The sequence below is a fragment of the Lathyrus oleraceus genome, chromosome 6 (genome assembly GCF_024323335.1).
Source record: "Lathyrus oleraceus cultivar Zhongwan6 chromosome 6, CAAS_Psat_ZW6_1.0, whole genome shotgun sequence".
Lineage (NCBI taxonomy): Eukaryota > Viridiplantae > Streptophyta > Magnoliopsida > Fabales > Fabaceae > Lathyrus > Lathyrus oleraceus.
Window position 1 is genome coordinate 453,209,461 of NC_066584.1, and position 14,264 is coordinate 453,223,724.

Genomic DNA, 14,264 nt, shown 5'->3' on the forward strand with positions numbered 1-14,264 from the left:
CTAATTCCAACAACATTAATGGTGTGAGCGTCTCCCAACATCACTTTTTTATCTTCGACATTTATGTATGTTTTGAACATAACACGATTATAACAAGCATGACGAGAGGTGTCAATGTCCATCCACCATCCATCGCATCCACCAACCCTGTTGATTTTAGTGATCATAACAAAAATTGCTCATTAGTTAGATTAACATGTTCAGTAGAGCTAGAAGCAGGTTTATGCATGCACTTACATCTCTTTGTCATATGACCTGGTATTCCACAATTAAAACAATTGAAAACATGATCGTCATTTCCTTAAGATGGTGAGTGTTGCCTATAAACTGGAGAAATCAGGGCCTAGAAGGGTTTTCATTCTTAATTCGGGTTAGAGTATTGTAGTTATGATTCTTAAATGATTTGCCATATGGCTTTAGAACCGCACCAAATTTCTTTTCATTGTTAGAAACAACCAAGACTTCATCTTTCTGATCTTATCTTCGAGATTCTTCTTCAATTCGAAGGCGTGTAATCAGACTCTTAATTGAAAATTCTTTTATTTTGTGACAAAGCAAGTTTTTAAAATCTTTTTAATCAAGGGCAATTTATCAATAATAACAGCAAATTGAAATTGTTCATCTATGGGCATACCTTCACTAATGATCTCGTGAACTATCTTTTAAAATTCGTGACAATGAGCTTCTACGAATCTTTCATCTACCCTCTGATATAGGTAGTGACTAACAACCTACTTCTTTGTTCCAGTTTCTTCATCGGTATCAAAATATTAATTCATTCCGGAAGGAAAATTTGAAGACTACGAGCAAAAGTGAGAGAAACTTGAGGTTTGGTTGTGTAGCAAAAGTCGATGCAATCATATTTTAAAAGGAATCAAACAAAGCTCTTTACACATGGCCAACATGCTACTTCAATTTTTCAATTTAAAAAACCCAGTTTACAATTTTGAGACAAGAACCAGTTGCTTGCAACATTCGAATAAGGATCAGTGCTTTTTACAACAATACTTGTCAAGCAAAATGAAGATAAGCACCCTTTTAAGGTGGCCTGAAAAGTTGATTTATCTATACAAATTTGTTTCTGTTTTGGTACAAGACCTATTCAGTAAGTTATTAAGACTTCAAATCAGTAAAGTATATATGACATCATCCAAGTGATTACATTTTCATCATCTCCTGTTTATTTCATTCCAGCAAAGAAGTAGGATCTTCACCTTCTACATAAGTTACTTATTGGATATCCTTCCAAAATTGCTTTTTCCATAACCTTTCCCTGAATAAAACAAAATGCCATTTTGGTTTTATAATTTCAATGTAGAGAAATATAACCAAGAAACAAGAAAACTTGATTAAATTAAGGCTTTGAAATTTTTTTCTCTTCATGAGTGTGATTAGTTAAATTTAACTTCAAAGGCCTCATAAGAACACGGTAAACCGACATATTCATAGTGGAAGATATTCAAAATGTGAAAATAATAAATAAATTTACCTGGATTAATGTTGTGATCATCCCAGGTCCGTCCTGCATAAACTCAAGTTAAGAAAATCGAAAATTTAAAACTAATAAAAACGCAGCAACAATATGAATTTCCCACCTGAAATAGCTTTTTTGTCCATGATATATCCTTCCACGTTTTAGAATGGGCTGATTGCCATTCTGTTGGAACCTGAATACTCTCTACATGTTGCAAAAGCCTCAAGCTATCTGCAATGACATTAGATTCCAAGTATCTTTAGAATATTAGAACACCAGAAAAGGAGAGTCTGAAACCTTGTGTAAGTTTCAGTAGAATAAATAATTAAAAGTAGAGCAATATCCTCAAAAACACTCAAAAATTAATGTCTGAGACAACAAAATACTTGTGACAAATGCTTCCTCCCAGATTTCATGTTTCGACCATGATGGAGCAACTTCTCGAAATGTGATTCCTTCTTTCATGCATACCCTGCACAAATGCAAACCATGGCAGTAAATAACATGAATTCTACTAAATATTTCTGGAAGGATGTGGTTGCTTGGTGGTTAAGGAAAAACATAGAAGTAAAAGTTATGTTTATAATCAAACCATACTCGAGCACTAGTTGGCGTATTATTCCTGGAAGGACACCATCAGTGGTAGGAGCTGTCTGCACTTCAAAGGAGTTTTTATTTCCATAATCAAATGGGGCCTTCCCATCATCTGAATCCCAATCCTCCTAATATCAAATAGGAAACAAAATATAAATCTATGAGAATGTTATGAACATTAAATGATCATGAAAGCAATAATATCTTAGGAGGTAATTCAAACATATATTTGCTAACCAAAAGAGCACAAAGATTTCTACCATCAAACAAGCTTGTAAACAATAAAACTTATAATTTGTGCTGAGATAAAATAAACTCACCTTGCGGGAAACAACGAAAAAATTTGTAGTAGAACCTTCAAGTATTTGATCACCATTATAAGACAGCAACAGTTCTGTCACTGATGGAGGTCTGAGCTTTTCAAGAGTCTTCCTAATCCTGTATTGCACAAAAAAGTTGCATCTAGTAATTTAAAGGAACATTGGCACTAAAAGCAGCGAGAAAAACAAGCACTGAAATTTGATACTGTCAAACGCTGTAACATACAATGTGACGGCAAAAGAGAAGAATAAACTGACCTCACCCAATCTGAATATTTTGCAGCTGCAACGTTCCTCCCATAGCCCCCAACAGCCAAATGTTCGCCATTTCCGCGGATACCGAATTGAGGAGGTACATAAGTTTCAATATGCACATGCACGTCAAAAATTTTACTCATATTGTCCTCACTCGTACTCTCGCTTACATTCAATTCCTCTGAATTACCAGTAACAAGAGTATTGACGATCAGCTCCTCAGAACCAACCCTCTCTTTCAACGCAATTGGCAAGACTTTCTCCAAAGAATCATTAACAAGCCTCTTCAATGCAAGTTGCCAAACTGGCAAATTTGATAACAATGGCTGCAAACTTGCAGCATTATGAGATTTAAATAAAAGCTGTGGTGCGGAGTTTGAGAGAATTTGTATAGATTGTGAAAGTCTTTTGATGTGTCTTTCCCAAAACATCAAGTATGAAGCGTTATCGTGAGTCCGTGATGTTGTGTAAGCACCTAGACGAGCAATTTATGTTCATTTAACTCAACTAATACATAGAATATTATATCAGCCGAGGATACGAGCTGAGGAGTTAATTTATGAAATGATTGAATATATGTTAGTACCTGGATGAGCTTCAAGAAAGAGTCTGTAAGGAGGAACATCTGAGGCGTGTGAAAGGATGCCCTTACTGAAGAGATACCTAGAACCTCCTGACATTGATTTTAAGTGTTTTGTATAGCTTTCCCTCCAAAGAAGGATTTCTGTGTAAGTCTCTTCGATTCAATGATAGTAAAATTCAATTTGGATTGCAAAAGTTATGATATAAATGAACTGTGACATGAGATTCTCATCCTGCTACTACTAGATGATACAAATTGATAACACCAACGAAATAGATGTAGCATATATGTAAGAAAGTTGTGAAAGGATAAACACTCACCTCAAGTAGATCATCAAAGAAGGTTAGAGATGATAGTGGCAACTAAAGAAGAAATAGTGGGGGACCAAGTTTACTAGAAACGAAATAGAATATAAACTTATCTGTATTCTTCCACTAACATTTAATTACTAAAAAAATTAAAACGATATAAACTTGGCATAAAAAAATTATTATGAAACAATTTATATTGATGTATAAACCTATGAGATTGAAGGCGTTGACTAATTCTTAAAAAAGTGATTTGATGTCTTAATTTTGATGATAAAACTAATAGTTCTTTCGTTTCATAAAAAATGTTTTATTTGTATTTTTTTTCTGTCTCAAAAAAATTATCTTTTTACAATATCAATCCAATATTTATTATTATTTTTTCACTATCATACCCCTATTTATTAACTTTCAATTTATTCAATCAACTCTTTTAACTACAATTAATAGGGGTATTTTAGTAAATGATATTAATTTTATCATCAAAACCAACTCATCCAATCATTTTATTAAAAATCATGAATTGTTCGTATAAAACATTTTTATGAGACGGAATGAGTATCATTTACTTGAATATCCCTATTAATTATAGTTTAAAAAGTGATTGGATAAAGTGAAAGTTAATAAATAAGGATATAATAGTGAAAAAATAATAATAAATATTAGATTGATAGTGTAAAAAGACAATTATTTTAAGACAGTACAAATGAGACATTTTTTATAAGACGAAAGGAGTAATATAAATTTTATTTTCTCCTTTAAATTGACAAAAAAATATTACTAACAAAACAATACTTGTGATGTTGTATATATAGGCATCAAAGAGAAATCTATAAATAAAGAATTTCAAATGACATCTAAAAATAAAAAATTTGAATTTCTTTCTCATTCTATATAATGTGAACGTAAATAATTGATCTCTTAAATTTTAAATTTTGCAAGTTGATCTCCATGATTTTTATAAAAAAAAAATTAACAAAGAATAATTTTAATATTCTATATAAACAAAAAAGAATTCAAAAATAAATAGATTCCAATTGATTCATACTAAAATTTTAAATTTTTTACAAACTTCCAACTAGCACGTAAAACCGCACCATAAGAGACACAAGTTAATCAAGCACACACATTTCAACATTTGCCTGAAGGTAAAAATGGCAAACTTTCAATTCCCAATCTATCTATCATAAAGTCTTTGAATTCTCTGCATTAGACTCCACCCAGCAAAACTAGCTCCACTCTTGTCAAGTAAATTGTGCACAACATAACACCTTATGAGGTAGCCTAAGAAGTTGACTTATTCATGCTATTTTGTTTCTGTTCGTAAAGTTGTTCATACTTCATATATCAGTCAAGTGGAAATCTTCCAAGTGATTACAATTTCACAATCTTCACCTTGTACATAGGTTACTTATTGGGTACCCTTCCAAAATTGCTTTCTCCATAACCTTCTCCTGATTAAAAAAATTAAGCATTTTGGTATTATAATTGCAGTTGGGAAATATAACTTAGAAATAAGAAAAAGCTTGAGTGAGTCAAAGCTTTGAAGATTTTTTGTTCTTTATGAGTGTGATTAGTTAAACTTATCTTCAAAATAAAATTCAAAGACCATAAACCATGTAATAGTGGAAGATAAGTATTTCCATTTTCTTTTCTTCCCCCAGTTCAAAATGTGAAAATAATAAAGAAAATTTACCTGGATTAAATTTGTGATCATCCCAGGTACACCCTGCAGTAACTCAAATTGAGAAAAAATAAAATAAAATTTAATATAGATGCAGCAACGGTATAAATTTACCACCTGAAATTGCTTTTTTGTCCATGATATATCCTTCCATGTTTTAGAATGGGCAGATTGCCAATCTGTTGGAGCCTGAATACTTTCTACATGTTGCAAAATCCTCAAGCTACCTACAATGACATCAGATCCCAAGTGAGTTTTAGAATATATGAAAACCTAAAAAGGAGAGTCTGAAATCTAGTCTAAGTTTGAGTAGAATAGATAATAAAATCCTCATAACCTCAACATAGAATAATAACTTTTCTATAGGCTACACCACCACCTGCTGGTGAGTGACCAACGGTTTAAATGTATCAGAATCCTATGCCATTGACTTAGATCTAGGAGTAACTTTAGTGTACAGCTTTCATGAGGTTTCATCAGCCACTCGCATTTCCAAAAGAACTAGTATTGTGAAATGTTGAGTTCTATCCTCAAAAACACTAAAATGAATAAATGAAAAGACAAAAAAAAAATACTTGTGATGAATGCTTCCTCCCAGATTTCATGTTTTGACCATGATGGAGCAACTTCACGAAATGGGATTCCTTCATTCTTGCATACCCTGCACAAGTGCAAGTTACATGAGAAACAACCTGTTAGTGCTTTATACTTTCTATCCGATCAAATATGGCATTGGTCAAATTTATCTCTATAATTTTAGGACTTCCGCCCTCATTCACATCTTCCTGACAAACAACATTACTAGTTTCATTTTGCCTTTGTAGTGTACATTTCTATGGTCAAATAGTTTTAAGAATTCTATCATAGGAAAAAAAATCAATAATTTAAATTGCTTCAGGGATTGGGTAAAATATGGGTTTGTCGTGTCCACATTTACACAAAACAATAACATCGGTAGACAATTCAAACACAACAACATTGTTCTTATTGCTAGCAATTTGAGATACTAAGTTAAAGCCCTGATTTTATACTATTCTTGAGCTATAGTCCAATGTACATAACATATGTGCTGCTAAATATTCCTAGACATGGACATGGTTCCTTTGTGGTCGAAAAAAACATAGCAGCAAAAAAAAAAGATTTATGATCAAATCATACTCAAGCACTAGTTGGCGTATAATTCCTGGAAGAACACCATCACTGATAGGAGCTGTCTGCACTTCAAAAGAGTTTTTATTTCCATATTCACAAGGGGCCTTCCCATCATTTGAATCCCTATCCTAATATAAAACAGGAAATCAACAATATAATTTGTAGATGCAGGTGTACCACATAATATAAAGCAAATTCCATGATCCCATAAGCTTGTGTCATATAATGTCTTATCAGAGTAATAAGCACACGCACAAAACAGGAAAAACGAAACCATGACACCTTTGAAATAATATCTTAGTATTTTAAACAGAATGTATGACCAATAAAGTCTTCAACACAATGAGAAGTTGATATTGATTTATTTATCGATATGATAAAAGAATAATAGGAATTCACCTTGACATTTACCATAACAAAAAAAAAGTTTTCAATAAGTAGTTTGGCAACAGATTTTAGGTTCAAACCTTAGGAGATAAGATTATAATTGATGCTGAGGGATAAAATAAGCTCACCTTGCAGCAAACAACGAAAAAATTTGTCACACAACCTTCGAGTATTTGATCACCATTATTAGACAACAACAGTTCTGTCACTGATGGAGGTCTGAGCTTTTCCAGAGCCTTCCTAATCCTGCATTGCAGGAAAAAAAATTGCAATTCGTAATTTGAAGGAACGTCAGCACTGCGTACGACTACGAGCAGCAAGAAAAAATCAGTACTACAATTTATATTGTCAGAGGCATTAACTTAAATGGTGGTGGAATAGAGAAGAATAAAATACGAAATTTTCAGTCCGAAACACATTACCAATTCTTTAAGTTTTTTATTTTCTATAAGAGTGTGTTTGGATGAGACAATATAAATAATGAGGTATAAAAGATAAGTAAATTATTCTCGACACAATGAAGAGATTTATAGGCCCTAAAAATAAGGACATTACTTTTCTAGAGGTATAGGAAGACCTAAAAAACTATACGAGAAGTTATTAAGAAAGATCTAAAGATTAATGATTTGGAGAGAAGCACGGTTCTGGAGAGAACATTATGGCGGTAGTTGATCCATGTAATTGACCCCACTTAATAGGATAGTGCTTGGTGGTTGTTGTTGTTTTAACAGACATGCTACATAAGTTCTGGGAAACCAAATCAAAAATCCACTAGTTTCACTTATAAAATGTAAAAAAAACAAAAAAAAAAGCCAGATTATTAAAACATTTGCATGTTTAAAATAGAATAGAACTATAGAAGGATAATTTCTTAATTTTAGAAATAATTTATAACCGTTCTTAACTTATTTGATTGTATAATTTTTTTCATTAATTTCTAGATGTGTGTGTTCCTTCTAACTTCTAAGTGAAAGCATAGAAGAGTTTAGAAATACTTGTATTCTAGTTTCAATCGCATGATAAACTAACCTTACCCAATCTGAATATTTTGCAGCTGCAAAGTTCCTCCCATAGCCCCCCACAGCCAAATGTGCACCATTTCCCCGGATACCAAACCGAGGCGGAACATAAGTATCAAGATGCACATGCACATCAAAAAAATTACTCATTTTTTCCTCACTCTTAGTCTCGCATACATTCAGTTTCTCCAAATTACCACTAACAAGAGTTGTAATGGCCAGCTCCTCAGAATCAACTCTCTCTTTCAATGCAATTGGCAAGACCTTCTCCACTGATTCATTAACAAGCATCTGCAATGTAGGTTGCCAAACTGGAAAATTCTTATCCAATGGCAGCAAACTTGCAGCATTATTAGATTTGAATAAAAGTTGTGGTGCCGAATTTGACAGAATTTGTATAGATTCTGAGAGTCTTTTCACGTGTCTTTCCCAAAATAACAAGCATGAAGCATTATTGTGAGTACGTGATGTTGTGTAAGCACCTGGACAAGAAACTAAGTTGGTAAGTTATAAAATTAAAAAACTATGAAAAGGAATTACAAAGTATGTTGAAAGATGTTTTACAAAATGTTTTTACTGATATTGAATGTATCTCGGTACCTGGATGAGCTTCAAGAAAGTGTTTGACAGGAGGAACGTCTAAGGTGTGTGAAAGAATGCCATTACTGAAGAGATACCTCGAACCTGACATTGGTTTTATTAACTTTGAGGATTTGAAGCAATAGCTGTCGAAAGGATCAACATTGTGAGAGTTCAAAGATTTTTCTTAGCAATTTAATTCAGCTGTGCTCAACTATCAAATAGACTAGTGGCTCGAATTCACTCTTTAAATATGAACCAATTTGATGTCTGAGTTCGATCTGAGATTTTTCTACTAACAATTAAAATGACATAAGAACTCACTAATATGTTAATTTTGATATTGCTTATGGTGGAATTTTACATATTTGAAGCATTATGCAATCTGTGACATTAAAAACACAATAGAATGAGAGAATTCAAAAGAGATAATAATGAAGAGAACAATACATACCTTTGTGCAGCCAAGTTGCTGCCGTCGACACGCCGGTACAGAGGTTGAAGAAACGGAATGAGTTTTGAAAAAATCTTACTCCCAAATCCCAGTAGATTCAGAATTAACGATTTCTACAAATTGTAATTTTAAAAGGAGAGAAAACAATTACAGATATTACCGCGGAAATGTATCATCGGAAAATTTAACCGGCGGTGACGGCGAAACCGGAACCGGTGTCAGTTTCGGCGACGTGGCACGGAGGCGGAAGCAGCAGAGACGTGAATGGAGAGGTGGCAAGTTTTTTAATTCTGGGTTTTTGTGTTAGAAAAATAAATAAAATGAAAGACACGTGGCTTAATATGTAGCATACGATTGATCAGATGGACCAACAGATAATATTTTAATGTACAAAAAAATTAATAGAAAGGAGGAAAACATAATATTTATTTTGTAAAATCTGATTTTTTATGTTAATAATAAAATAATCTTTATTAGTTTTTAACTAAAATCATTTTTAATAAGAAAAAATAATTATAATGTATTATTTTTTAATCATAATTTATATTTTCAGAAAAAATATTTTACGTTGGAAGAGGAAAAAAAATATAATTTATAGTGTATATTTTTTTCAATCAGAATTCATATTTTAATACAATTCAATTAAAAGTATTTTAATGTGATTAGTTTTTTCTTGTATGAGCTTTGTTCTACTGATTTTTTTTTTAAATCCTACATTTCGTCCGCAACGTTGAATCTATTAAAAATTTCTTTAGAGAAAAATTAATATTTTTCTTACTGAAAATCAATCTTTTGACACCATAGTTGCAAACTGATTCTTCAATTTGAAAAAAAAAATTAAATTTCTAATGTATTACAATCATCACTTACACTTAATCTTTTAGAGTTAATACCATAATTATTGGATTTTTGACTCAAGATAAAAGATGATTGGTTATAAGAAGAATCTAAAAAACTCCTAATTATAACTCATGAAATTGACACTATATGAGGGTTTTTTACACGCCTGACTTAAGAGAGAGTGTGTGAAAGAACACTTAGTTTTTTTTGGTTTGAGAGAATTATGGATTAACACTCATGTGTATAGTGTATCTATGTGTTATGTGGAGAGAAAGATGAAAATGAATTTACATGTGTTAGAGATAAGGCACAAAATACGTGAAAATTAAACAATTGATTTGAGATAACTCTTATACTTATGATTTAAATCAAATGAAAGTGTACCTTGAATCAAAGTGATAAATTATGGGTTTTACTTGTTTGATTCATATCATGATTTCAATCATGTGATTCAAATCAAGTAATTACATGATTCAAATCACACAACCAAATATGATTTTCAAAAGATTTCATTTAGTCACAATTCAAATCAGCCATTGTCGTGATCCTCATCAAGGTGCTTTTTGTTGGGTGTGAATATGGAAGTAGAAAAATGGTCTAGATGGGGTAAATAGATCCAGATTAAAATTCAACCTCAGTTTTTCAAAATCAGAGTGTTTTCAAAAATGAGTTGTGAGCAAAAGGTTTAATGCAAAAATGAAAATTATACAGTTTGAATATTTGATCAAGTCAACACGAATCGTTTCACAAATATCAAAGATATACGGATGAAACGTTTGGTATGAATTGATTTAGTTGTGTAATGCACAAGAAGTATTTACACAATGCTTCGATTGATGGAATTCTAAATTCAATTCGCTTCAGATTATTAATCACAAAACTAGCTTAACTAGTTATCCAATTTCAATAAAACCTAATGCTTATGTAATAAATCTCTATCTATGAACAAACGATATAATATGAAGGAATTGAAAATCCTAAGCATGTAATCACTACGAAATTAAATGCAAGTGTGTGTGTGTGTGTGTGTGTGTGTGTGTGTGTGTGTGAGAGAGAGAGAGAGAGAGAGAGAGATGAGACCGAGATTTATAGTGCTTCGGTGTTCGTCCACACTTTGCCTACGCACACTCTTCAATGGTTTCCCATTGAACATGCATAGTTCCTTGTTGTTTGAAAAATATTTCCAAGAGTTCATACAATCACCAATCCACAATAAAACTGAGAAAATAAAATTCCTATTTTGATTTTGACTTGTATATAGCATAATTTCCAAAATTTTCCACATAATCTTTACTCGAATTGCGTTTCTTGAATCTTCCAATATCACCAATACTATTTTAAGTCTTCGTGTGTAGCTAGCAACCCAATGATCCTACTGATTTCTTAAGTGGTGAAATTATCTGAAGATCTGAGAAGAACTCCACCTTATCTATAGTCTTCCACACAATTACTACTAAGTCAATTCTGGAGAGAATAACCTACTTCTTTTTAATGGAATGTGTCACCACCATTAACAATCACCTCAATATTGCTAACAACAACAAAAAACTCAACAAGATCTCCTAGAACGATTAGTTTCAAGTACGTGTCTCCTTAAATCAATTACAGAACTCTCGTTATCAAGATCCGAATTCAATTGAAGTTGAAGATGCAAGAATTTTGTTGCGGGTCTTTGAACATTCAAAATAGAGAAAATTGATTTTTCACTAAAATCACACTGAAAATTATATTCATAATGATAGTCACTATGATGAGAAATGATGACAAAAAACTTTTATATGTGCTTGAAATTAAGCACACGAAATGGTTGAAAAAGTCAATTAGATTTGAATCAAGAGCAATATATTATTTGAATCAAATGAGAAAATATAGTAGAATAAAAGAATAACAATATTTTGAAAGGTCTGCCATTTGATTTGAATAAGGAAAATGGTGATTTGAATCAAGAGCCATGTGATTTAAATCATGTGCAAATATTGATTTGAATCAAATGCCACAACCCTGACAGAGAATTTATTGAAAAAGTGAATAATTTGAATCATGTACAAAGTTTGATTCGAATCAAATTAAACAGAATTGGTCACCATGAAAATGATTCGGATCAAGTTTAAATATTGATTTGAATAAAATGATTAGGTTTCACTTCTTTCCAATTTGATCAGAATAAAAAAATCCAGTGTAAACTCAATGATTCGAATCAAACATGTAAAATCTTAATTTTTCAAACTTTTAAAAGCACTTTGAGATTTTACTTTGAATCAATCGTAAACTAAAAACAAAAATTGTTTTCATTCCAGTTACATATGCAATTGATCAAAGAATATCATGATCAAGATCAAATATAACCAGAGTTTTATGCATACTAATAACGAATCTTTTCAAACTTGATTCTGAGAAGTGTAATAATGAAGGAGACTCAACAAATCAAAATAAAATCAAAGATGAAGTGATAAGACAAGCAACAAAATAATTGGATATTATAATGCCCTAAACTCCGAAACGTATAGGAAAAGGTTTAATTGACAATTTAAGGTGTCACCAACGACAACCCGTTAAAAACACTTCAAATCTTTTGAAGCTACGCAGCAGAAAAACATTTCAAACATTGACATGATAGATAAAGGAAAAGTTTGACGAGTCATTTGCCATGAAAGACATGAGAGCAACTAAACATATTCTTGGTATTAGAATCATGTGTGATATGAGACTAATTTAAAAGTGATTTGTTAATGTCTAATAGAGAAATGCCTTCAGATTTTCTTTGTTATTGAAGTAGTTATGTTGTCATCTTCATGCATATATCGATATCATCACTATTTAAAATTTTATATTTAATGTAACATGTAATAATCTTGGACAAATTGTTAAATTTTCATATCATGCCACTAGTGACAGATGCCAAACAGTATGAATAATTGATAGTTTAAGAGACAAAACTATGTCCATTTGACTTGTGAACTGTCTTATTAGTAGGACATACATGTTTTTCCTTAAAAGTTTAAAATATATCCTATCTTAGTCCTCTTCCAACCGAATCCAAAAAAAGCAAATATGAATCGAAAAGAAAGTTATATTTCTCATTGGAAAAAACTCAAATAATAGATCTTGTGTCTCTATCATTATATTACTTGAGCACGGATGGCATGAAATGAGAATGGCGACACTGTCAACTGTCGCAAAAAGTTTATCCAAAATCCTGATTGAAGAGTATACATTGTTGGGCAGCGGGACAATTAGGCACTTAGAATGGATTAAAAGAGAGTTGAGGTCAATGCATGGATTGCTGGAACAGGTCGGGCATCACAGGTACTGCAAACAAACAAGAATAAGAGTTGATTGAGTGTAAAGAGAAGTTGAATGAAATTGCCCGTGACGCAGAGGATATCATAGAAACTTGATAAAATCAGTGAATATGAGGAGGTGGGGATTTCTATATTGGATAGACAGACACAAGGTTAGGAAAGAACTAGAGGTCAATGCATGTTTTGTTGTAACAATGAAAGTTATTCAACCCCAAGTCCATTTATCAATTTGTAACAAAATTTTCATGCATCTTTTATCATTTGACTTTACTTTATTATAAAACAACAAAAACATGATAAAATGATAAGACCAAAAACAATTCACTTCACTTAATGAACTTGGAGTTAAAGGATCCCATCCTAGGACCTTTGCTTGGAGGCCTTTTCCATTATCTTTATGATACTTTGTGAACTTTGGGTTTCATCTATACTTACATTTTGTTGTAAGAATGACATCATGGCACAACCTTAGGGGGACATGTTTGTAAGACAATTATCCTTTGCTTATCTTAGGTCACTTTTGCACACACAATGCTTTCTCTTGGGCCACCTTACAATGAGACCCTTTATTTTCTTGTTGGTTACTTTGCATGCATGTTGCATTACCCAATATCTTAATCAAATAAACAAACTCTCGATCCAACGTCAAGTGGCATTTTCTTAATCAAACTTAAAACACTTAATAACTACGATTACAATTGTGCGCCACGAGTCTTAAGTGGTGGAGAATGAGTGAAAATGGAGCATTCCTACCCTCACTCTGATTATTTTAGACGCAAGACGCTTGGATTGTTGTTTAGGATATTCACCTCTGGCCCTAGACTTTAGTACAATCTAATCACAAACATTTTTTTCATAAACTCTTGTGCAAGATAAAATCAACACAACCCATCAAACCTAATTTTTGTGCCTTGGGGATGCCATACCCAAAATTTTCCCTCCTTTTCGCTTTTTCATCTGACTATAACTTGATATACATCAACTCACATTCATGTCTCATTTGTATTCATCATTCATCCATGATCAACAACTACTAACATGTATCGTGGATTCAGGGTTTGTGGTTGATAAAATTAGGGTTTCGGATAGAAGATTATGGTATTGCACATCATATGGATTGAAACCCTAATTCATGGCTTTGCTATTCGAGGATCTTGTGTATGACCTTTTGTTTGGTTGACATTCACCTGTTTTGATCCATAGACTCCTTGTGTATGACCTTTTAGAATAACTAAATTTAGTTTAGAATTTAATTGACTTTAATTAGAGTTTTCATAAGTAGAAATTTAATTCGACTAAACCATAATTCATGA

General features: G+C 32.1%; 1 protein-coding gene across 7 annotated transcripts; it reads right to left on the minus strand.

The window, feature by feature from the left end:
* Positions 1-944: 944 nt before the first annotated feature.
* Positions 945-9,097, minus strand: LOC127098192 (uncharacterized). Of its 7 annotated transcripts, none has more exons than XM_051036715.1 (9): positions 8,810-9,095; positions 8,377-8,501; positions 2,647-3,118; positions 2,389-2,506; positions 2,072-2,196; positions 1,861-1,946; positions 1,596-1,705; positions 1,490-1,522; positions 945-1,273 (listed from the first exon to the last, which is right to left on the minus strand). In XM_051036715.1, the coding sequence occupies exons 2-9, from the start codon at positions 8,465-8,467 to the stop codon at positions 1,211-1,213; spliced, it is 1,098 nt and encodes a 365-aa protein (XP_050892672.1). In that variant the 5' UTR covers positions 8,468-8,501; positions 8,810-9,095; the 3' UTR covers positions 945-1,210. The 7 variants fall into 7 exon arrangements, with proteins under 7 accessions (XP_050892672.1, XP_050892675.1, XP_050892670.1 ...); XM_051036718.1 differs by having other exon boundaries at positions 1,022-1,273; positions 8,377-8,460; XM_051036713.1 differs by lacking the exons at positions 8,377-8,501; positions 8,810-9,095 and adding exons at positions 3,230-3,379; positions 3,547-3,703 and having other exon boundaries at positions 1,022-1,273.
* Positions 9,098-14,264: the final 5,167 nt, after the last annotated feature.

Excerpts from the sequence above, each read along its gene's own strand:
- LOC127098192 (XM_051036713.1), bottom strand. The coding sequence starts at position 3,323 with ATGTCAGGAGGTTCTAGGTATCTCTTCAGTAAGGGCATCCTTTCACAC. Across the intron at positions 1,947-2,071 it reads ATACGCCAACTAGTGCTCGA|GGTATGCATGAAAGAAGGAA; the intron begins GTATGGTTTGAT and ends GCATTTGTGCAG. Across the intron at positions 1,274-1,489 it reads TGATCACAACATTAATCCAG|GGAAAGGTTATGGAAAAAGC; the intron begins GTAAATTTATTT and ends TGTTTTATTCAG.